This window comes from Podarcis filfolensis (assembly GCF_964270895.1).
Source record: "Podarcis filfolensis genome assembly, chromosome: 4".
In the NCBI taxonomy this organism is placed as follows: Eukaryota; Metazoa; Chordata; class Lepidosauria; order Squamata; family Lacertidae; genus Podarcis; species Podarcis filfolensis.
This window is the reverse complement of record NC_139607.1, coordinates 83,564,151-83,588,764: the sequence shown is the minus strand read 5'-3', so window position 1 is coordinate 83,588,764 and position 24,614 is coordinate 83,564,151. Positions and strand designations below refer to the sequence as shown.

At 43.9% G+C, this 24,614-nt stretch overlaps 3 protein-coding genes across 7 annotated transcripts; all 3 read right to left on the bottom strand.

Annotated features, from left to right (window-relative positions):
• Window positions 1-745: 745 nt before the first annotated feature.
• On the bottom strand, window positions 746-7,201 carry MSANTD4 (Myb/SANT DNA binding domain containing 4 with coiled-coils). Of its 3 annotated transcripts, none has more exons than XM_083609252.1 (3): window positions 7,080-7,201; window positions 2,958-3,446; window positions 746-2,172 (listed from the first exon to the last, which is right to left on the bottom strand). In XM_083609252.1, the coding sequence occupies exons 2-3, from the start codon at window positions 3,417-3,419 to the stop codon at window positions 1,597-1,599; spliced, it is 1,038 nt and encodes a 345-aa protein (XP_083465378.1). In that variant the 5' UTR covers window positions 3,420-3,446; window positions 7,080-7,201; the 3' UTR covers window positions 746-1,596. The 3 variants fall into 3 exon arrangements, with proteins under 3 accessions (XP_083465378.1, XP_083465377.1, XP_083465379.1); XM_083609251.1 differs by having other exon boundaries at window positions 6,988-7,092; XM_083609253.1 differs by lacking the exon at window positions 7,080-7,201 and adding an exon at window positions 6,537-6,980.
• Window positions 7,202-9,317: 2,116 nt separating this feature from the next.
• On the bottom strand, window positions 9,318-24,517 carry KBTBD3 (kelch repeat and BTB domain containing 3). 3 transcript variants are annotated; one of them, XM_083609177.1, is made up of 3 exons: window positions 24,090-24,517; window positions 16,103-16,350; window positions 9,318-14,534 (listed from the first exon to the last, which is right to left on the bottom strand). In XM_083609177.1, the coding sequence occupies exons 2-3, from the start codon at window positions 16,324-16,326 to the stop codon at window positions 12,929-12,931; spliced, it is 1,830 nt and encodes a 609-aa protein (XP_083465303.1). In that variant the 5' UTR covers window positions 16,327-16,350; window positions 24,090-24,517; the 3' UTR covers window positions 9,318-12,928. The 3 variants fall into 3 exon arrangements, with proteins under 3 accessions (XP_083465303.1, XP_083465304.1, XP_083465305.1); XM_083609178.1 differs by lacking the exon at window positions 24,090-24,517 and adding an exon at window positions 21,233-21,364; XM_083609179.1 differs by lacking the exon at window positions 24,090-24,517 and adding an exon at window positions 16,853-16,963.
• On the bottom strand, window positions 21,255-23,066 carry LOC310761868 (tigger transposable element-derived protein 1-like; the record flags this gene model as incomplete). Its single annotated transcript, XM_083612065.1, has 1 exon — window positions 21,255-23,066. The coding sequence occupies one exon, from the start codon at window positions 23,064-23,066 to the stop codon at window positions 21,255-21,257; it is 1,812 nt and encodes a 603-aa protein (XP_083468191.1).
• Window positions 24,518-24,614: the final 97 nt, after the last annotated feature.

Genomic DNA, 24,614 nt, shown 5'->3' with positions numbered 1-24,614 from the left:
TCTTTCTCGTTCCTCAGTGACAGCAGCGAAGTACTACATTCCTTTAACACCACCCTGTTATCAGTGAGCAGTCATTGTTTTTTTGTTTGGATATAAACTTACCCAAAATTAACTAATGTTGGTTGCACCTACCAGAGCTCCCATCAACACAGATCTAAGTTGCCTCAGAAAAAGAGTCCATCGTCTTAAGGTTTTGAAGAGGATTGCTAAACCAACAGAATTTGTTGCCACTTGGAAAACTTCAGTTACATATGGGAACACTAGGATAAGTGGCTTCATATACTGAAGTATGACTTTATTTGGTAATACCTATGACATACAACTTTGACTGATTAGTCCAATTCTTGTTGCCTTCACTTGGGACCCACTTTTAACCCAAATGTCTATTTGAAGACCCATTTCTTAATCTCTTGACATGGTGACAGTGCGCCTGTTGTGACCCACCTTGGATCAGATTACGACCCACTAGTGGTTTCTGACTCATCAGCTGAAGGTCACAAATACAGATGGCAGAAGCAACAGTGAAAAGCACTCTGCCTCTGTCCCACTCCTCATCCAGCTGTCACACCAACTACACAGGTTTGCTTGTGTTTTGGTACTGGCCAAGCACCAGCCAGATGAAGTGGATGAACTTTAATATTACCAAGACTCAAAGCCTTGATTCTTTAAAATGATTTGATTAACAGGGAATAGGAACAGGAATCTGCAACACACCCAACTGTCCTCCCACTGTAGAGTCACACGCTTATTTCAGTAAGAAAAAATAACACTTTATTTGCAAAATAAAAGTAATTACATAGTGATATAAATAAACTGACATGTACAAATAATCTATGTAAATCCCACAAGATATATTTCTGCTCAAACACTTCAATGTCAAAGTGGGCCACCAAAGCTATCTACAGAAGCCAGAGGTTCTAAAGTCTGGCTTGGAAATAAATGGTGAAATCTGTGTTTTCATACATGAAGCTTCATTTATTCTTTTTTTCTACTAACAAACATAGTTGAGTAGGGAAACTACCGAGAGCCTCAAAGTCTGACCTTTCAACATTTCTCTAGAGAAGAACACACCTCATTTTAAAGGCATTACTTTCATGGTTAACACTATGTAAAGCATAAGGCCTACTTTTAATCTCATTCCTTTAGATCAAATGCAAATTTGTGTTGAAAGCTCCTATGGATTTAGAATAACACTCTTAAGAAGGACAGGATACAGCTAAGCCTTGATGCTTAATGTGGAGGCAAATCTATACAACAGAGAATGCAAGAGGACATTTAACACTTCTCTTACACTGAAATGCAATTTCACACATAAGCTCCATTTACACAGGCACACTGACTTACTGAGCACCATTCCTTAGCTTCTTTTAAACTTGAACACATTAATGTTCAACTCTGGCAACGGAAAAAGAAGTACTGTCAAGATGTAAGCATCACAGTATCAAAGCAATGGAAAGCAGGATTCTCTTGGATGGTGAAACGCTTTGACAACCAGACTATCCAACACTTTTACTGAAACCAAGCTACCCTTTCAAAAAGAAAAAAGGGAGGAAGAACAAACAAAGCACAGCATTGTTAATCATGGTTTCTCCAAGTTCATTGCAGGTGCCCTTCCCTCTGAATTCGAAGGCGCTCCTTCTCCACTTGCAAACGTTCTTTTTCGATTTGCAATTTCTCTGATTCAAACTTCAAGAACTGCAGCCTCTCCTTCTCGAGCTGTAAGCGCTCCTTTTCAATTTTTAGTTTTTCAGTTTCTAGATCCAGAGGTTGCAAGGCAGGTTTTTCTGACTGGCTGGGGTCATTTTCCAGCACAGGTTTCTCAGCATGCAAAGCCTCAAGCCTCAGTTTCTCTCGCTCTATTTGTAATCTCTCCTTTTCCAGTTGAAGCCTCTCATGCTCCAGGTCAATGTGTCGTAACCGCTCTTTCTCGATCTGCAGGCGCTCCTTCTCCACTTGCAGGCGTTCTGCTTCGATATCCAGTCGCTGTTTCTCTAACTCCAGCTTCTGTTTTTCAAGGCTAATCAGCAGATGAGAATCTTCATAGGCCAGCCTAGCTTGAGCAGAGCTTAGATTGCCAAACTCTTCGATGTGAGTGAAATCAGGAAGGTCACTTTCCTTTTTAGAATCTGGCAACACTGAGGACAGAATCTCCTCTTCTTCCTCAATAGGAAACTAAGAAAATCAATTAGCAATTTAATGATGTTCTGCGCTAGGTAAAGATACACCTATCAGCTGTAGGGAAGGCAAGGCAAAACTTTATATAGCTTCGGAGAGAGGCCCTCAGACTAAGATTTTTGTGAGCCTTTGGAAGAACACATTAAGATCTCACCTACATGTTTCATTGTTATCCAAACTTTGTGCAGATTGAGCAATGGGCAGAGCAATCCTATCTTGGGGTGGGGCCCTGTGGTGTTCTGCTACTTCCTAAACCTGCTGGCCCTTTTTAGGGACAGGTCTAATGGACAAGAGGTCTGAGGATATTGCAGCTCTTTAGCTACCCTGACTTGCTCTCTTGTGGTCTCACCACTGGCATAAGACTGTTGGCATAACGTCTATGCCTGCAGAGTTTTCCTCATGGGGGATCCAATGCCATACATACCATCCTGCCACCAGGCCTTTGAGTGGCACTTACACTGCTTCCAATGACCCATCAGTGGGCCTTCAGTCAGATTTTAGTATAAGGTTACCAGATTTTTTCAATGAATCCAGGGACACTTTTCAACTTCAATGGATTTTGTATGGGGATTGATTTGTAAATCCAGGGACTGTCCCTGGGAACAGGGACGTCTGGCAACCTTATTTTAGTATTGCTCTGTAAAGGTGATTTCGCTTCAATTCTAGGAGACAACAGAGTGAGTTGTCACTAAGGACTGGAAATTATACAGTAGCTGAGCTAGGAAATTTTACAGAAGGAAAGCATACAAATAAAATATACTTACCATGAAGGAACTACTTACTTCAAAACTCTGTGGATCCTCCTCCTCTTCTTCCACTTTTATTTCTGTTAATGATCCACCTGCTTCTCTAAAGTCTGTAATATTCTGCCATTCAAAACCAGCTTCAGTTGGAAACCCAAGTTTCTCATCAATATCTTCGTTGAGAGAATCATCCAAATCAGATGATGGAAGGTGAAAGCCAGCACCCACAAGCTTTATGTTGGCATTAAGTCGCTTCCGTTTCATAAGGGCCCTCCAATCAAGGTATCGCCTTTTGACTTCTGTCCCGGTCCTTTGCTCTCCTTCACCAACAGCATTAACACATTCTGCTATTTCCTCCCAAGCCTTCCGCTTCATCTCATTAATGGTTGTATTTAATTGTTTAGAAAAAAGCACTTCTCTCCTTTTTCGGATTTCTTTAAGTAGTGTTTGAGTTTCCTGAACACTAAAATTGCTTTTCCTTTTCCTTTTTAGCTGTTTCATCTTCTTCAGCTTTCAATGTACTTCTTCCTGTAGCAGACAAGAGATTAGTGATTTGCTATGTTCCTTAACAATCACCCCACAATTCAGCTTGTTCCTGCAGTGAGATCTTGTTTCACTAGTTCAGCTTTTCCTCTTCTCTTTCATAAATGCAAAGAGCCAAGAAAGTAAATGCCATCGAGAAATATGCAAAGACTGAATTTTAACCAATGAACTAAAATCAGCTCAATTAAATAAAAATAAAAGCATCTAATAAAGGAACAAAAGGGGAGGAAACCTTAGAGGTTTAGACAAGACAACCAATTGTGTAATAATATTTACGCAATAGTATGGAAGATACTATTGGTTTCTCTTCAAAATAAGTGTTAGTGGATGCTATTTGTAAAAAAGATATAGTACTTCAAAGACATCAGGCAATCAATTGTCTAATGTGAATCTTTGAGGTATCCAGTTTTTATTTATAGAATGCAAAAGCCACCAGGTTTCACAAGATGTGGCAATGCTCACTGGCCTAGATGCCTTTAAAGGGGGATTAGTCAATATCAATGATAGATTTATCAATGGCTTATTCACCACAACAGCTAAGGGAAACTTCCAGGTAGCTTACTTTTAAATACCATTTGCTGTGGTATATAAATACTCAGTTTTGGGACAGTAGGGAAAGTCCATTGCCTTCATTACCTGGTTTTGGGCTTCCCAAAAGCACTTGGTGAAACACTGTAGAAAACAGGATGCTGGACTACATGGTTCTTTGGCTTTACACTGAAAGGTTCTTCTGCTGTTCTTAACTTCCATATGCCAGTTGCAAATGTGGCAATAGCCTGCTCTGAAATGTGTACATTTGTGTGACTGTACAATTCAAGTTTGCTTCTCAAAAGCTCTTTCCCATTTTGACAATCACTGAGGAGAAAAATCTGTTTAAAAGCTAAGGACCAAATGATCTATGGGGAAAGCTTTTATTTTTAAATTTATAAAACCTTTCTCCTGGTATTATGCTTTCTTCCCAAAAAAATACCAATGCTGATGATTTTTAGAAATGAAGAGAGGTTAATTCAGAAGCAGAGACAGATGCTGCATATATAGAGATGAGCTATTTCCACATCCTGTTGAAGCTTCTTCGAACTCCATCCCCTGCCCCAAATGCAGCTCCTTGCGTTCCATTTTCTATCATGAATTTTCTATCACAAGACCTTGAGTGTCATAGTGGATAGTTCGAAGATGTTGATCTATTGTGCAGCAGCTGTGAAAAAGACAAATTCCATGCTAGGGATAATTAGGAGAGGAACTGAAAATAAAACTGCCAATATAATGCTGTTATACAAATCTCTTGCACAAATGCATTTGGAATACTGTGCAGAGTTTTGGCTGCCTCAATATTTTTTCTATCCATTCATGTTCTTCAGTCTATCCTCTCTTAAGATCCTAATTGCAAAACTAAAGACTGACTTCACAGCCTTTCCTCAAAACCAAAAAGTACTTTTCCAGATCTACAACAGCCAATGAAAACTGAAAAGTCTGTACACACGTTATGTAAAAGCTTTACATCTTTCCAAGGAGCTGTCCACAGCAATTCCAGCACCTCTCTCTTGGGTAGCAACAGCTAATACAGAACACAATGTTCTGTAAATATATCTGGGGTTCCTTTTCTAGTATATTCCACCTGTCAATATTGAATGTCATCAACAAGTTTTATTTCCAGCTTGTTTATGCTGCAAGATCCAACAATAATCTTCAGAGTTTACCTTTATCCCACTACCAATAGTCTATTGATCAGTGTGCAAATACCAATAATTTATCCTGTACCCTCTGTACACTTACAGAGGGATGCATCACAGAAACCTGAGAATAAACTGATGATGTCAATGAAGTCTGGAAATCCCAGATTTTAACCTTGGGTTTAGGGAGAGGGTAATTCGTGGATCCATTTTGGATTGCATCTCAGATTGCCCTGGTCAAATCGTAAATTGAACTGGAGGTTGAATTATTATTTTTTTCAGACATCTAGAAGAGGGATGAGCAGCCTTTACCTTTTAGGAGTGGATTGTGGCAAAGCACTGTACCTTGTCCATGCACCTTCAGTGTTAACTACATCACACAACTTCTTTGTAAACAGAACCAGGCAGGTTTTTCTTCTCCATGCGTTAATTTACTCTCCAAATGATTACAAGAGGCAGTAAGGGCTGCAGCTGATACTGTTGTGAAGAACACTGAATAACAGGTGACCAGCAATACTATCCTAAGTTGCAAATATGATCAGAAAGATGGGGAAAGCACATGATATATATTTAAAGTGTCTAAGGGGGAAGAGAAAGCACAACATCCATCCTGTATGAGCTACCCTTCTTCACCATACAACGCCTGGGCTTTGATCAGCATATGTTCATATGGCCAGCACAATCCTAACTCCACTCAAAAAGTCCCACTGAGATCAACGCTGCCTGTTTCCTATGTTAGCTGACTGCATCACACTTATAAAGTGGCTTTTTTTCTATATAAAAATGAGATGCTGGAACTTGACCACCTTTTTTTAGGGGGAGCATCCAGCCAAAGTTGTTGAGCGACAGAGAGCCTTTGTATGATTGGAACAGGGTGCCCAGAGGAGGATGTTTTGAAAACTAGCTCTGGGTGCCGTTGATCAGGAAGTCGCCACCTCAGCATAGCCCTAATGGCCAACTTTCTCCATAAACTTGTGATGCAACCACTAAGTTTCAATCTACTTTTAAAGGACACCCTTTTTTAAAAAACCCACCTCATTGTAAGGAGAAAACAAGCACTGTGGGTGAGAGTTTGGCCCAGAACCTATTGTGCAATTTCCCATCTTGCAGCAGTTTACAAACAGGTATGTAGGAATAATTCGAAAAAGGAATATGGGGGAGGAACAAGAAGATGAAATAAGAAGATAAGGTATCAGAAGGCAACCCTCCTCAGCTGCCCTAGGAAATGAACTCTTGCTCTTCAGCGGGGCTGTTGCTTTAGCTTTCCAGTAGGCAGTCCTTGGTGCAGCCACTGTGTTTTATACACGTCGCACACCACTCCAACGGCTCTGGTAGGAAGAATGGGGATTTAAATCCAACAAAACAGCAAAAACACAACGACAATAGCGACGGCAGCATCCCTCACCAGGACAGGCGCGGCCCATTCTACCACCTCGGGGCTCCTTCGGGGGACGAGGGAAATGAGGGGCCGCCACGGTTCACCTTCACACAAGACACACACATACACCCCGCTTTGAATTTGAACGTGTGGAGATGTTACGAAGCGTTGTCGGCGGCGAATATTCTCCTCGGGAAAACGGGTGGGGCGCGGGGAGGCTGCGCACCTGGCGCCCCCCGGCCACGCCACGCGATGGCGGAAGAGGGGAAGGAGGCCCGTGAGGGAAACAGCGGCGGCGCGTGAACGGAGGCAGGGGTGGGAGAAGGCGGAGGAAAAGAGCCGATCTCCCCCCCCCCCCCCACATACACACACAAGATCGGCAGGGAACTGGGATCTACCCCGGCGCTCCCTCACAGGCGGACGCGGCTCCTCCCCTTCCTTCCTTCCTCCTTCCCTCAGCAGCGCAAGAGCGACTCACCTGCGCGCACCGCTCCCCCTTCCGAACAGCTGGCCTTTTGACCCACCCCCACCCGCCTGCCGCGGCCGCCGGCGAGGCCGCCTGTCACTCACCCATCCACGCGACGCTCCGATTGGACGGCGCCGCGCGCTCGCCACCCGCTCGCGCTCCCCAACGGTTCCAACCGCCTCCTTTCCCCAACTCGCGCAACTTTGCCCGCCACGCCCCTAGCGCCACGCCCCCATTCGCTCTCTCGCTCGCTCTCTCTCGCGTTCTGACCCGTCTCCCGCCTATTGGTCGCGGCGGCTGCTTGTCAACGAGCATGGCTTCCGTCATTGGTGGAGGAGGCGAAAAGAGGCGGTTGCTTTCGCGGCGCCTTCGGAGGAGAGGGAGAAAGGGCGGGTGAGGGGGCGCAGGCGAGGCGGCGGGTTGAGGAGGAGGGAGGGAAGTCGGTGGGCCTTCCCTAGGTAGGGGCGCAGAGGAGGAGTCGGTCTTCGCCCGTGTCAGTCCTCACCGGGACGGAAGGGGGCGGGCAAAGGGCGGTGGATCCCGTTTGCGATTTTTGGGATACTGCTGTGGAAAGGATTGGATCACCTCAGAGCACGCGCAAGTTGCGTACCGCTGCCCGCTGCGTTGCCGCCTACCTGAGCGGCGCAGCGGGCAGGGTTGGGTGCGATCCCCACTTCTGCAGCTACAAAGAGGGGACATCCAAAAGAGGAGAACATGCTTTATAAACTAACATTTATTTTTTAAAAAAAATAGCTTCGTGATGACTTATTGGGTGCAAATATTTGTGCACGCCACATTCGTAGTTTGCAAAGTAGCCAGTTGTTGCTGGTGTTTGCATTTCCCTGCGCACATCTGCTTCCACTGCAGCACGCACACCCCATCCCGTACAGTATTGGCTGATGACATTTGCCTCCTACGATCCTCGGCAATGGAGAAGTCCCAAACCTTTGCAGCATGTGCCGTGTTCGGGTGTTCACTTTGCTCGTGTGTAAACGACCACTCAGTTCGGGAGAGTAGTGGCAGGGGCATGGAGGAGACAGGGAAGAGCATCTGTCTTGCAATGCAAGAGGTCCCAAGTTCAATCCCAGGAATAGCCTGGAGGGATTTCTTCCTGAAACCCTTGGAGAGCTGCTGACAGTGCTGAGCAAGGTGGGCCAAAGGTCTGACTTGGCAGCTTTCCGATGTCTTTGCGTTGGCTGGGAGCTGGGAAGACAACATCATCTTGGAGGCCATAGATAAGTCCCCCATCCTTACTGTGGGCAAGGCAGTAGCAGCAGGCCCATGGTTCTCCCTCCAGAAAGAGGGAGGATGAACAAGTGGAGAATTCTCTGTAAAGAGCAGCCACAATTTCTTCCTCTATTTCATCCTGGCCCGGCCCTCCTTACCCTGACAGCAACCTTGTGCAAAGAGAAGGCAAGCAAGGGGTTGGTAGACCCACCCCCTCAGAGGGAGGAGGCAGGAAAGTCTGATTTTAACAGTATCCCAAGGGTTTAAAATGGGATGTGGGTGGCGCTGTGGTCTAAACCACAGAGCCTTGGGCTTGCTGATCGGAAGGTTGGCAGTTTGAATCCCCGCAACAGGGTGAGCTCCCGTTGCTCGGTCCCTGCTCCTGCCAACCTAGCAGTTCAAAAGCACGTCAAAGTGCAAGTGCAAGTAGATAAATAGGAGCGGTGTTTCCGTGCGCTGCTCTGGTTCATCAGAAGTGGCTTAGTCTGCAGATAAACACCAGCTCCCTTGGCCAGTAAAGCAAGATGAGTGCCGCAACCCCTGAGTCATCCGTGACTGGACTTAACGGTCAGGGGTCCCTTTACCTTTACCTAAGGGTTGAAAAGCATTTTATAAGTGATCAACACTATCACTTACTTCACTCAGTGCAGGCCAGAGATAGAGGGTGAGCAAGCAGAGGGAGTGGCTTTGGCTGTCAGTTTCCTTATACTGGTCCTGGGCGTTAAATAGGAAGTTTTTAGAGTTCATACTTGTTTTGATGGTTCTATAGCTTTCCTAGGGTTTTAATGTAGATCTTTCACACTCCATTTGGGGCTAAGAAGTGGGAATGCCATCAGGCAACATTTCTATGACTTCCAAAGCTTATATTATTCTTTTGAACATTGATCATAACTATTTCTCACCTTTGATTTTTACACCCAAATCCCAAATACATTTTCTTGAAAGTTTTGATTACAACTGAACTTACTTTCAGGTAAGTGTTAAACCAAGAGCTTAATCATTTATTCAGAAGGAAATCTCTGCAGCATTCATTCTTCATTGTAAGGAAAGTGCTAAATTAAGGTATATGGAGGTGGTTCTTCATTGTGAGATAGAGCAGAAGCTTAACATACTAGTTCAACTGCTCAGTGTTTTTATTATGCAGATTAATGAACATTCCAGCACTCACACAGGTACAGACATATTTCTGTCACTTCAAGTGGCTTGTAGCACAGTTACAAATACTTTAAAGATTTTTTCCTTCTGCATATCAACGGCTAACCAGGGATGTCACTTCCATAAGAGATTTTGGGGACAATTACAGTCAAATGACCAAGAACACTCCTGTGTCAAAATAAAGCCTTCCCCCCCACCTTCCTGCCTCAAAATGGCAGGTGCCCAGTATCCCCCAGAGTAAGGAAGCTAAAGTGAACCCCAGTGGCACCTGTGGGGCCATTTCCTCTGGCAAAAATTCAAAAATCATCTGAAGGCAGCTGTGATTCAGATGATCCAGTAGGAAGCTCCAAGAGGAGGAGCAGAATCCAATGTGGCAGCAGGAAATTGCAGGAAGTTCAACAATTTTGCTCTGGACCCTAGAAACACCCTCACCCAACCTCAAAAACTGGGTGGAGTAAAAGTACCTCAGATGTAGAAGACTCAGAGCAGCAGCAGAAAGAGGTAGCAACTAGTACTCTGGGAGCAGGGAGGAGTGCTTAGCAACACGTAGTGCTCAACTCGCAGGTGTGGTGGCCATTCTCTACCACTGATGAGTAGTGTTCAAGGAGGAGCAACAGGCACCGTTGCAGCAGGTGAGCTAGCTGGAAGGTACTGATCCTCAGCCTTCGTCTTCAGGGTGATAATACATGTCCCAAACTGAGGGGGTGAGCTGACGGGGACCCCTCACTTCAGGTGTCACGAGGGAGAAGGGTAACAGTCCCACCTCCTCCAAGGACTGTAGATGGGTAGCTGGAATGTGCCCGAGTGCAATAATTTTTTGTGTGACAGCGCTCCAAATCACTGAGCCCTGGGTCTACGAAGGGACTAATCCCCCCCCCCCCGGGTGTGGGGAATAGATTACAATTGCTAGGGTGCTTTGAGGAAAGCTATAATAATAGAACATGATTCAAACCACTTTGTGTAGATGTGCCCTTTCCCGTACAATGTGCTACAGCAAAATCTCTTACTTTGAATGTCAGTTATTTAGCAATCATCATTTTTTCTGCCTTATCTAACCCTTTTCCTCAGGGTAATACCAAAGTTTCCGTTAACATTTTTACAGCAAGGAGAACTAGATTGACTGTTCTGATTCCAATACCTTTAGAGGTAGCAGACTTGGTCATAGGTGCCGTCTCTCACTGAAGATTGCTCCAATGGACTTGGCAGAGGAGTGTAAAAGTGAAAATAAAAAACACAATGTATAAAAACAATGCATTGCATTTTGACACTGACATTTGTGATACAGTAATTGCAAAATAATATCTATTGAACTAGTGACCAGTTAGCAATAGTTCAATCAATTAACTGACCACAGGAAGAAATTACATATATTAAATGTTCATTAGGTCATGCCATATTTTACCTTTACTGATAATACAATACTAGAATAATAGAACTGTTTTGGTGTGGTTACATTTTTAGTGCAAATAAATTCATATACATTGGCATGCAACTCCTTTCTACATTATAATGTAGGCTGGGATCCGAAGAACTACAACACTATTTTCTCATGTCCAGCATACCCTAGTGATTGTGTTTCTTGAACAATACATCTCCCCATGGCGTACAGCAAATTACTTTTGAAACTTGAGTGAAGGGGACTTTCTAAAGCAGTTTGATATGTCATGAAGATCTTGATCTTCAAAGGTTGGAGGGAAGTAAAAATACCACTAGACTTGACCAAGTTCTTGGGCATGTCTAAAATACCTCTTTGGGTCCCAGCCACTATCAGGTAAGACTACTAGATAATACGTACTCCTTAAAGTGCATTTGTACAATTAATATTTTGGCCTCTAGTTTGTGTTTTGTGGTCCAGTTTTTGCAAGATGTTAAGCAAACACATCTTGCAAAATGTTTACTCAGGAGTTAAGTCCCACTGAGCATGCATAGAAATGCAGCCTTAGAAAACTAGCTATATCCTTCTCTTATATCTAATGTGTTGTAAGTACCGGTACATGAGATGGATGACAGAAGTAGGTATGTGCAACTGGCATGCCCTTAATCAGCTTTATACAGATCATCAACCCAGTTACAATTTAAGGAAGAATGAGGAAATGCAAAATTAGGATCCAAACAGTCATGAAAGATACTGCCTAAAAAATACAAGCTGTGCAGTATAATCCTTAACAGGTTCACTCTGGAGTAAATCTCACTGAATTCAACTGTACCTACTCCCAAGTAAATTTACACAGGAAATGAAACTTATTTTTAAATAAATATAAATTTTGGCCACCTTCCCCAATCTGGTGTCCTCCAGAGATTTTGGGATCCAAACTCCCATCATCCCTAGTCAGCATGGGCAGTGATCAGGGATGATGTGAGCTGTAGTCCAGAAAGATATGGAGGCATTCAAGTTGGGGAAATACAATTACACTGATCTATTATAACCCCTCTATGATTTTACATCAGACTGACAAGATATAACCTGATGCAATAAGCACAAGTAAAACATTCCTATATTGTTTTGGACAAAGGAAATAAAAACTTTGCTGCGCACTTGCTACCACAAGCATAAGCATAAAGGTACTTTCTTGGGCTGTGTCTGTTACCTACGGCTATCATAAAGAGAAAAGCACAGGCAACAGCATTGAAATAACAGACCAACTTAGGACCTATTAGTAACATCAACAAGCTACACCACTTGAGATACTGAATCCACTACTATCTTTACTTAAGCCATTTTAGTCTATCAGTGAGTGCAGTTCTTTGCCTACTCAAAAGTAAGTCCTATGAGTTCAATGAACATACTCCCAGGTGAACAGCCCAAGTTAATAAAAGTTGTTTGTGAAAATTATTGTGTGCAATGTTCCTATCAAAATAGTTGACATTTTATTTAATATCTAATAGAGAAAAATGCTAAGTTAAGCTTTAAAAAATCCAGAATTGAGTAACTTACAGCAAGCCTACACATTTTTACTCAAAAGCCTACCCCACTGAGTTCAATGGGGTGTGCTCTCTGGTAAACAGTTAAGCTAACATCCAGAAATCATCTAAATTCAACCTATTTTACTTTACTACATATTATGGAAAACTTCAACTTTTAACTCCATTTTTTTCTACTGGCAAAACTATGACTGATCCTGGTTACTCTTACTTTGGCCCTAAAAGTGCATTAATCTGAAAACTTGGGCCAGGATGTAAACTGCTACCTAGGCTCAATGTAATTTTTGATATTTTTTTTCTTTGACCAGTTGACCCCAAATCATACCATAAATTGCTTTTCAACATATTGTAGGGTTGACTGGGGGAAAGGGGAAAAAACCCCTCACATCATCTACATTACTCTTTAGTTCACAAAGCTTCTGGTTCTAGTTGTGGTCAATCCCTTTTTTGGGGGGGGATTGCTACTGAAATTTAAAAAGAGGTGTTTGAATATATTCAAACATTCAATCAAGCCCTGCTCCTTATTAAAATAAAAAGTGGCTGCAAACCATGTTAGCAGATTGGGCCTCTAATATATGGGGCTTTTTGGCAAATGAAAAGCAAACAGAACCATAAAACTTGTGCAGCTTCTTATAACTGATATCTTGGACTACACTGCTATTGCAAACAACCATGGGTCCCTATATTTATTAAACTTAATCGCCTGACAATAGAACTCAGTTAGGGCTCTTGGCATGGGTGAAACCTCCTCCCATTCAGACCTACTGCTATGGTAGACTTGTACTTCATCAGTGATTTCATCAGGAGCATAATCTCCACCGAGGATGTAAATTTTATCTTCTATTCCAACTGCTCCTGCATTAAAACCAGCACATTCAAAAGACCCTTCCCCTTTCCAGACATATGTCTCTGGGCAAAAACTATAAACCTTGTAGGTGGAAAGGTCACAGATGTACAATGTGCAGTTCACTGGAACAGCTTTGATTAAGGTGGCGTGAAAGAACTGCCCAAATTCTGCTACCAGCTCAGACCACTGATCAGTTGCGGCATTATATTTAAAGAAACAATCAAGAGATGGGTTAAAGGCATCAGTAATTTCTACTTCAGAACCAAGCACATAAATTATATTCTGACATGCACTTGCTTCTGGATAATAGATACCTCTTGGTAAGGGACTCACAGATTTCCATTCCCCAGAGAGAGGACTGTATGCCTCCACATCTAAAAGACTTTTGATATCCTTAGATGCCCTTGTCTTCCCCCCTATTACAAACAGTTGATTTAGGGTCACAACAGATGCATGCATTGTCCTTGGCTTCTTCATGGCTGATACCGATGAGAAGCTGTCCTTCACCGGACAATAACACCAAGTTTGGTCAGTGGCGTCATGATACGTTTCGGCAATATGAAGTCTAATTGTCCGGAAACAGTTCCCTACACATCCGCCAGTTATAAACAGCTTTTCACCATAACTAGATAAACTTGATCCGGGCAGATCTGTTATGTGTGTGTGCATCAGTTCTTTCCATTGATCGGTTTTAATATTGTAACAAAACGTATGTCGATGTACTCCGTCTTCCTCAGTTTTGTGAACAAGTATGTACTGTTCTGTTGTTGAAGGGCGAGCGTCTGGAAACAAACCGCTAAAAGTTTGCACACTTTTAATTGCCTCATTGATTATTACTAAGCAACCAGCGCTTTCAAGTAGTTGTTCTTCGGAGTGCAATACTTCCTGCAGTGTCTTCTCCGATAACTGATGTAACCTTATTTTTTTCATCAAGTGGGGAAGATGCTTCTGTCTTGTTTCTAAGTTATGTTTTGTCCACCAAAGGGCAGCTTTCAACACAGATTCCTCATCTGGGACGTTCAGCTCATCTGCTTCTATACATTTTAGCAGTATCTCGAAATTCATTTCCAGAAAATCATTTGACTGGAGCAGCAAGGAAAAATGGCGCTGGGCATATTTGAGGGTATGGTCAAACAACTGAGTGGACCCATAGCTTTCGGAAATGGATAATAGCTGCAAACAGTTGACAAGATCAATGTTCTTAATTAGAAAGTCACTGCAAGCTTTCGAAAGAGTGGAAACTTGAAGAAAGGATGAAAGCTGAAATAACATTTCTACGTTATCGTTTGTTATCTCTGTTCTTCCAGTGTAGGCATAATCAAGAAATGCCTTCACTGCCTTGGGTGATAAATTACTAATAGTAACATTCCCATCATCTCTTTCTTTCATGTTAACTTCAAACATGGCCCTGCAGTTAAAATACAGAAGATGAACACACAATAAATCATCACTGATATCTGTTCCATCTGAATATAATGTAGAACCAAAACCACACAGCTTAAGGTGAAGGGAACTATTTTCAATAAACATGTTTTGGACATTTTAGGTAAATTATTTGTAGAGTGAATAAATGCAAAACTAATTTGACCAAACTGCGGGAGGCAGTGGAAGACAGAAGTGCCTGGCGTGCTCTGGTCCATGGGGTCACGAAGAGCCGGACACGACTAAACAACAACAACAATGCAGTATAAAGCACATTTAAGAAGAAGTAGGGTTTTTCTATGAGGTTTTCATTACTTTTAAATAGTTCGGCATGATAAATTCAGGCATCATTCCAATCAAGATATGATGAGTGTATATCTTAAAACACAAATTAGATCAGTTCATAGAATAGGATCCAAACTACAGGCTTACCTAAGGCAAGTCCACTGGAATTTTTGGATTTGGTTTTTTTCTGTTAACAGCTACATCCACTCTCAGATTCAGATTGCTTAGAATCTTTAAATTCTTAAAAGCTCAGAGTGAGTAAAAGAGCATGATGTATTGCCATAGGATTTCTGTTTCTGTACAACCAATTAGCCAATATGGAGCCCACCTGATGCTGTTGGGCTATAACTTCCATCACCCTTGACCAAGAAGTCAATGAGAGTTGCAGTTCCAACAACATAAGGTGGGCACAAACCAAGGTTCAATGGAAATGCAGCTCACCCTCCTGGAAGATAAGGGATACCCATATTAACAGTGTTCTTGTTTTCATATGCTGTAATTTCTATTATACCCAAAGTCTGGAATATATTCCGGATGTATCTAGACCCGTTTTTGTTTCTGCTTCAATATCTTGTACCCGTTTTCTGTGATTGTTCTGTTTTATGCTTGAATTTGTATAATAAAATTAAAATTATTTGTATGTCTTCTCTGAGATCTTCAATACTAGACACTGTCAAACAGAGGATATGAGCCAAGCAATTTGATTTGAAATGCTATACTGTGTTGCATCATAGAGTATCCAAACAACAACAAAAATACTCATTGAGAAACAGTTATTAAATATTCCTACAGATAAATAATTTTATTATCGATTAATGTAATCAATACATCCAGCAAAGGTGGTTTGCATATAGAAGCAGTATCTGTAGGTGCATGCCCTTCTGCATTGTGTTGAATTGGCTGCGTATAGCGTTTAAGGCAGATGGTAATGCACATCTCCACCTGAAACCTACATATGAAGTTGTACACAGTGAATGGGTTGAAGTCATGCTATCTAACAAAAGCAGATGATTTTAAAATCATTTCATAGCCATTTCATAGCTGACTGGATCTACTAATCTACTTTTGAAGGTCAACATAGGATGAAAATTACTTCTATGTTTTGAATAGGGGGGTTGTGAATTGAATAGAAGAATGAATTAACTACATCACATATGTAACAGTGATATATATATATATATATATATATATATCTCCATGTTTATAGTCATATATATCTATATCTATATCTATATATCTATGCACACAAGAACTACATCATAGGCTTACCTGAAAAAGTCACTACATGCTGCCAATACGCAACGGTGACATGGGATCACTTCATCTTTCACAAGTATTTTGAAGTCAAAAAAGTTGTTTTGATCTCTGAAGCTTTGCAGTACATTTAAGATTTGTTGGCCATGGCCTTCAGCCACCAAGGAGCTGGCTTTCTGCTCACGAGATGAAATTCCATTGCAAGTTGGGGTGCTAATGAAATCATATTGGTTGTCCATGGTTTCTGCACTCTATTCTTATTGCTGAAGGAGATAATATAAAAGTTAGACATACACAACAAAATTACTGACCAAAAATGACTTCATAGGTATGGTATGCTAGGTGTGGTGATCCAAGGAATCTTTATCCATATTGGGAAAGGTGTATAAATATTTTAAATAATAAAAATAGCTAGAAATGCCATCCAAATAATACATCACAGGTCGGAATCAAATCGGTAACTTGCCTCTGGGTACACTTTCAAAGCAAGTGATGAAGAAATCCATGCACAGAATGATGCTTGTATGCTGGTTTGCAGTGAATATATTTCACTGTAACCACCATGAATTCCTAAGGCTTAAATGTTTTAAGTGACTTTGTTACTAAAAAAATAAAAATAATCTGGGGTATAAACTGTAACTATTACTGCATTGCTTTATTTGCTTTTTTGAGGGAAAACAAGGTCCCAAAGAATTATACTCAAACCTTGCTATATAAACAACTGATTCATATATCCGAACAGCTAGAGTTTGCCCACTTTCTTACTTGTTTGTGTTTTGCTGGTCAATGGTAGCCATTTTGGGCAGAAACCATGGGGGTAAAGAGAGAGATCGGACAAATCAGTTTTTCCTCTTTGGCTTTTGCTGATTGGCTGCAGCAGTTTCAGGCAAAAAGCATGGAGGGAGAAAACCTGGATTAGAAAAGTTCCCACAGGAAATGACGGATATAATCTGCTCATTATGCAAACTTGTTACTCTGAGTAAAGGTTGAATACCATCCTAACAAATGTATTATGATGTTACGAAAAAGGAGCAATGCTGCTGAGTGCTCCAGATGGCTGGAAAGCCAAACAGGATGTTGATGTTTTGGGACTGTACCGTGGGAAGAAGGGACAGTCTATTATGTGCACTGAGCACCGGATGTTAGCTCAGAGTGTCACATGACCCTGTACTGGAAGTACATGGGTGGAGTTATTCTCTCTCTGCAGCTGGGTATCAGAGGGTACAGACATGTTTTCTCTGTACTGCTGAAAGACAGAAATAAAGACATGTAGATATGTTTCTGTCTGTCTCTTCCCCCCCCCCCCTGGGAATGGAGGAGGGGGAGGAGTGGTGTGTTCTTCTTCACGTTGAGGAGAATCGCCGATTGGAGACCTCCCTTGATCTTGCCGGGAGTCGCAGACAGGAGGTCACAAGGATTCAAGCCGGGCACCTGGAGGGTGGCCAAATTCCTCTGACTGACAAGGCTTGAATCAACATATGGTAGCAGACGCTGCTGGTTATCTGATCCATGGGAATCAGCATGAGAGGTGAGAGGTTGATGGATCGTGTGCCATCCTCTGCACCAAGGAAAGAAGATAACGTCTGAAATTGCAGCCAGAAGCTGAACAGACGGCTGGCCCCAAGAGGGGGTGTTTTCCAAGCAACGGAGCCCCAAAAAGGTATGCTGAATATCGGGCTAAAAGTGTGAATGCAGATTGATTTATTCTCTGGTTCACGAGAGCTGCGTTTGGCAAAACAAGCTCTGAAAGAAAGACTTGCATACCAGAAATTCCTGTGGTGAGATAAGGATTCCCGTCCCGGGGAAGGTTGCTAAGCAGCGACAGTCAGGGCAGGGGAAAACTACTGACACCTGGGGCTGGCTCAGTCAGAGCCGGGAAAGCGAAAGTTGTTTTGACTTTGAGACAGCTTTGAGAATTGCCTGCCTGAGTGAGAGGCAGAAAAACAGCTCAAAAAGGAGCTTTTGGATTTTAACTAGCTCGAGGGTGAAGAGCTGAGACTTGGATTCAAAATGGATCCCAAGAAGGGGGGAGCCTTGCCTTACCCGCCTCCCCTGACTAATGACAATTATTCATCTTGGTCTGTAAAGATGAAGGCCCTGCTGCAGAATCAGAGGATTTTTGGGGTGATTGAGAACCCCATCCCTCAAGCACCAACCCGAGGTTGGGAATCACAGAATGTGAAGGCCAGGACGGCTATAATTCTGTGTGTCTCGGATGATCAACTTGTGCATATTCAGGATTTGGAATACGCGCAAGAGATTTGGGAGACGCTGCGTAGAACACATCAGAGAGATGCAGGTTCTTCAGCGTTGCTGTATTTTGAGAAGCTGACCAATCTGAGGCTTGCGCCTGATGGAGATGTTCAAGCGCACCTGACGGAAATGAAATATCTGCGCCAACAGATGGTGGAACGCAATTTCCGTCTGCAGGAGGAAGTGTTTTGCTTCATGATGATTAACAGCTTAAATCGGACTTACAAAACCGTTGCCAGTCAGCTGGGTTCCCTCCCCGCGAACGATTTGACCGCGGAAAGGGTGTGTGCCGTTGTTTTGAATGAACACGACAGGCTTGCTGCACTGGAGGTAAAGGACAGGGGGAGGGAAGAACGGAGTTCTAATTCCCCCACTGATGTTGCTACTGGAGAGGATGCTGTAGCTTTGAACGTTGTCCGATGCTACAATTGTGGACAGGCTGGGCATCTTCAGCGGAACTGTAAGAAGCCACGTCAGCCAAAAGGAGCGAAGGGCCGCTCAGCAAAGCCTGAGGCGTCAGGCAAAGGTCATACCAAGCCTATGGTGGAACCTGCAAGGGCTTTGATGGCGAAAGGAACCACGCCAGATGTTGGGAACGCGTTTATTATCGACACTGCAGCGACGGTTCATATGTCCCCGCACAGAGGACTCTTTTCGACGTTTAAGAAGCAAAGCTTCGCTGTGACACAGGCCAACGGTCAGGAGCTGGAAGCGGCCGGCGTGGGGACTGTCTATCTTAAGAGTCTGAACTTGACAATAAACAATGTTTACTTGGTTCCTGAATTGAAGTTCAACCTGCTGAGTGTTTCGCAGATTGCAAAGAAAGGACTGAAACTGTCCTATGATGATAAGAGCTGCAAGATCTTCAAAGATGGAGAGTTATATCTTTCTGCCAGACAGAAAGGTGGACTGTATTTGTTGGACTTTGAGCAAAGTGATTACGTGGAATGTAATTCTGAGTCTAACGTGATTTCTCTTGCAGGTGTGACCAAAACGAGCGCCAAGAAGGTGGCCAGGGTCGACAGAGCGTTTCAGCGGGTGTATGCTGATGTGATTGGTCCTCTAGAACCATCTAGAGGCAATGCAAGATTTTATCTTGTGTGTGTGGATCATTTCTCTAACTTTGTCTGGGTTTATGTGTTGAGAAAGCCACAGGAAGCCTTGGAGAGGTTTCAGGAATTTTGTGACAAGGTTAAGAGTATGCACGATGCTAACATTGATTGTCTATTCACAGATGAGAAGCAGATTTTTCTTTTACAGGATTTCCAGAGGTTCCTGCAGAAGAAGGGGATCAGACACAAGATTGCTGTTTCAGCGGAAGCGTGGAACAGGGGTGTTTGTGTAAAAGTGAACAAAGAATTGCAAAAGGGAATGAATGCGCAATTGCTTAGTTCACATCTGCCACATGAGTTCTGGGCGGAGTCACTCATGTCGTTTTGTCATGCATGGGTGAGAAAGGTGTCGAAAGAGTTGGGAAGTTCTCCTTTTGAGAAACTGTTCCAGAGAAAACCTTCTGTTGCCCATTTCAAGGTTTTTGGGTCTCATGTGAGGACAGAAGCTCCAGGTGGAGTAAAGAATGCCAGGGGCATTTTTGTGGGATATGAAAAGGGTCTCTACAGAGTAATTTTGTCTGAATCTGGTCAGGTGATTCTCACAAAATTTCTAGAGAGTGCTCCTGAAAAGGAGAGAGTGATAGTTCACACATTTCCCACAGAGGACGATTCAGATGATGATGATGATTTCATAGAGTACAGTGGTACTGAGAGTGACAGTGATAGCTCAGAGAGCTCAGTCGTCACAGTCATTGAGAGGAAATCTCACACAATGGATAGACCTTCACAGGTGAAGGATGAACCACTGTTTGCTGTTGGAACTGGTTCTCCTAAGAGTCCTGAGACAGAACCAGTGAGCAGAGAGGATCAGCACCTCATACGCAGGTCTGAGAGAGTCACAAAGGGTGAACCACCCAAAAGGTACTCAGAAGAGTATGCTAATTTAGCTGTTGCATGTGTTGCTGTTGTACACAACCGAGGACAGGTTGGAGCTGTGTCTAAGTCAGAGACAAAGACACAACAGAGAGTTGCTAGCCAAGGTAATGCAGATGCACTCATTCCTTGGAAGCCAGACAACCAGAGAGGTACACTGGGGAAACCAGTGGCGGGTAGTTCCAAGGGTGGAACTGAAACAACAGGGGAGTGTTATGTGTATAACAACTGTTTGTTTTCTTCTCTGGATCACGCTATGCATGCCGCAACACGCATTGATTCTTTTGGGGGAGGTTGTTACGAAAAAGGAGCAATGCTGCTGAGTGCTCCAGATGGCTGGAAAGCCAAACAGGATGTTGATGTTTTGGGACTGTACCGTGGGAAGAAGGGACAGTCTATTATGTGCACTGAGCACCGGATGTTAGCTCAGAGTGTCACATGACCCTGTACTGGAAGTACATGGGTGGAGTTATTCTCTCTCTGCAGCTGGGTATCAGAGGGTACAGACATGTTTTCTCTGTACTGCTGAAAGACAGAAATAAAGACATGTAGATATGTTTCTGTCTGTCTCTTTCCCCCCCCCCCTGGGAATGGAGGAGGGGGAGGAGTGGTGTGTTCTTCTTCACGTTGAGGAGAATCGCCGATTGGAGACCTCCCTTGATCTTGCCGGGAGTCGCAGACAGGAGGTCACAAGGATTCAAGCCGGGCACCTGGAGGGTGGCCAAATTCCTCTGACTGACAAGGCTTGAATCAACATATGATACAAGCTTTCATGGAATATACAGTATGATCACATCTTACACGGGGTTGCATTCTGGGGATAGAATGTAAACCCAGAATACCATATGGTCAATACAACCCTTTAAAAACCAGGTAAATGGCCCATAAAAAGCACACCAGCATTTACCTGTGCACAATGACTGTGTTGCTTAGTCTTCCTCATCCTCTTCAGGGCTTGAGGTTGCTCCAGGAGATGATGGGCCAGACCTGAGCAACAGATTGCAAGTTGCAGGCAAAGGGGTTGGCTCTGTTTCAGCTTCAGAAGTTGATTGTGTGGGCTCACTTGCTACCGCTGCGTTTTTTGTGAGAAACATGGTGCTTGGCAACTGTCGCTGTTGTCTCTTGAGCTGTTCAAACATTTCTCGATATAGTCTCAAACTGTCTGTGATACCCTGTGTGATTTTGAGGCTTCGTTCCATAGAGGGATCAAACTCAGTGATCAAATCATTCAGGTGTTTTGCTGTTTGGAAGACTTGAGCAAACTTATGCAGATTCCAACTTGCTGGCTCATCCTGTTCATCCTCCTCCTCTTCATCTTCTGTACTTGATCTTAGCAGTTCCTCCAGCTCTTCATTAGTTAATGTTCCTCCATGGCCATCAATTAACTCTTCAACTTCTTCCTCAGTGAGGTCAACAAAGCCATCACCACCCATTTGTCTGGCCATCTGGACAATATGTTCCACTTCATTGTCAATGGTTGGGAAACCCTTAAAATCATCCACACATTCTTTCCACAACTTGCGCCAGCATGCATTCACCGATTCGGGCTTGATTGCATCTACTGCTTGCTTAATGTAAGTGATGCAACTGGCCATGTTAAAGGACTTCCAGCACTCAATGACATCAAAGTTGGGATCTGTATCCATAGCGTTACGTATCCATGAGAAGCTTAGCCTTGTGTAAGTTGCCTTGAAGCACCGAATCACACCTTGGTCAAGAGGTTGGATGATGGAGGCCGTGTTGGGCGGGAGAAAGACAACTTCAACATCATCATGTGCAAAGCAGAGTGCCTCGGGGTGACCAGGAACATTGTCCACAATCAGCAACACCTTAAAGTCCAGTTGTTTCTCTTCAAGGTACCGCTTAACTTCCGGAACAAAGCAATTGTGGAACCAATCTAGAAACGTTGCTGCAGTCACCCAAGCCTTTTTATTGGGTTGCCAAAACACAGGCAGGAGATTTTTGTTCTTGCCTTTCAGGGCACGGGGGACTGCAGACCTGTACAGCAAGCCTGGCTTTATTAAATGCCCAGCTGAACTGCCACAGAGCAACACAGTCACGCGGTCGTTAGCTGCTTTGAAGCCAGGAGCTTGTTTTTCTGATTTGGAGATGTACGTCCGCTCAGGCATTTTTTTCCAGAACAGCCCCGTCTCAACAGCATTAAAAACTTGCTCAGGAAGGTATCCCTTTTCATCTAACAGTTCCTTTAATTGCTTGGGGTAGGCTTTTGCTGCCTCTTTGTCTGCAGATGCCGACACTTCACCAGTTGCGTGCACATTTTTCAGTTTGAAGCGCTTCCTAAAACTAGTAAGCCAACCGTGACTGGCTTTGAATTCCTTCACAGGCTGCCCATCCTCGGGAGAAGGTTTGAAGAGTGCATAGAGGCTGAGAGCCTTTTGCCGTAACATCACACCATCAGTAGGCACGCATTTGCGGTTCATGTCTTCAAGCCACAAGTTTAATGCCTTCTCAGTCTTTGCTAAAGCCTCGTCGTGCACCTGGCTGGTCACCTGAGCATTTATTGGAGCACTTGCTGCCACAATGTCACGGATTTCTCTCTCTCGCACCTTGATGGCATGGACGCTCGATTCGCTGTAGCCATATTTGCGTGCCACCCTAGAGACCGACATGCCATCTCTCAAGCAGTCCAGCACCGCTACTTTTTCTTGCCGTGTTGGAACCAATCGTTGTTTCTTGTATTGTACGCCAGCAGAGGGCCCTGTCTTGCGTTTGGGGGCCATGTTTTCTTAATCACCAAGGCTACTCTCAATCGCCAACTGCACCTCCTCACGTTCTCCAATGCTGCTCACACTGACTCCACCTCAGCAACCTTTCCTAAGCTGTACAATGATGGGTGGGATGTCGATGAGGTTTTTTCCCCTCTCCCCCCACCCCCCGCACATAAATTTGGAAATTGCCTATGTTAAATGTGCATAAGCCGTGATCGTACTGCAACTCACTTCATCAGACACATAAAGTACTATCCTCATTTACAGATGCATGTGTATGTACTGGATCGGTCGTGGGTGGGTGTGATTGTAAAAGTTGAGGAGAACATGCAGAGTCACTTAGGCCAAAAGGAAGTGCAGCAAATTAATTAACAGCGGTAATGCATAGCATGCTTGATGACACCTTTGCATCGGTAAGCCACTTAGGAGCAAAGGAAGCTGCAGGCTGCTGGTACATCTAGCTTGCTAGAACGAGCAACAGCTCTCCAGGGTTTTAGCCTGAGGACATTCCAAGCCCTACCTGGAGATGCTGTGGACTGAACCCACGACCTTCCGAATGCAAAGCAGAAAATCTTTCACTGAGCTACAGCCTTTCCTCTTCCACATATAAGGGGTGGGGGAATCCACTATAATTGAAACTCTCTGCTGCTTTTCCTGCAAAAGGCCAACAAAACTGCCCTTCGGGAAACAGCAGCACTTATTCCGAGCATCATTCAGCTTGAATATCATCGCCTTACTGTCTATAGAAGCCCCGCCTTCGCAGCTGGGAGGAACGTCTGGGAACAACTAAGGGCACACGCTACGTAACAGCTTCAGTGGCTGTTCTGCGCATGCCCCGCGCGCATACTCATCACCAGAGACGCCAATCTAAAATACGGCCCGTTCTATAGCGCTTTCCCTTTTACCTCAGACAACCCAGTTCAAGCTGCCAGGCTGGCGAGTTTAACACCCCTCGTTAGGAGCGCGCCGCCTATAACCCAGCGGGGGCCTTCCATTCCGTGGTTTCCCCCTCGGCGCGCGCCGCTAACCACCCACCTGCATCCAGCGCAGCCACTCGGAGACCATCCGCGACACCCGACATCTGCAAAAGTCGATGCTGTCCTCCTATTGGCTTTTCCTGCTGCCCATCGATCGCTTCCTGTGTTGTGAGTGGTGCAAGTCGGTGTCGCTAAAAAAGCGCCAAAGCCCGCCTCCTCGTAACAGCCTGTGCCGCCGACGTTGTCAAGAGCGGGGACCGGCCCCCGCTCCCAAGAGCCCTGAGCTCGATGAAAACAAAGAGACACTTCAGGTTATCAATTGAAAGTGAGCGTCGGGGAGGGGGGAAGCAATGTAAATAATATAGAACGGGGCTCTATAAGGTATGTGGAAATACAGATTCCCCCCCCCCCGCTTCGCCCCGTATTCTATGCAATGCTGTTGCTTCGCATGTGACTGCTGTAAAGCAGAACTCAGAATAAGCACCGGACGCAAAATTCGTTTTTTTCTTGTTATACCTCTATGTACTCTCCGGAGGGAGATGGTGATTGGTCTGCCGTGTTTTGCGTTTGGCTCCCGATTGGC

Bases quoted from the DNA above. Each gene is read 5' to 3' on its own strand.
- MSANTD4 (XM_083609252.1), bottom strand. From the start codon at position 3,419: ATGAAACAGCTAAAAAGGAAAAGGAAAAGCAATTTTAGTGTTCAGGAA. The intron at 2,173-2,957 runs GTAAGTAGTTCC...TGATTTTCTTAG, and splicing joins AGGATCCACAGAGTTTTGAA to TTTCCTATTGAGGAAGAAGA.
- KBTBD3 (XM_083609177.1), bottom strand. From the start codon at position 16,326: ATGGACAACCAATATGATTTCATTAGCACCCCAACTTGCAATGGAATT. The intron at 14,535-16,102 runs GTAAGCCTATGA...TTTTAACTGCAG, and splicing joins GCATGTAGTGACTTTTTCAG to GGCCATGTTTGAAGTTAACA.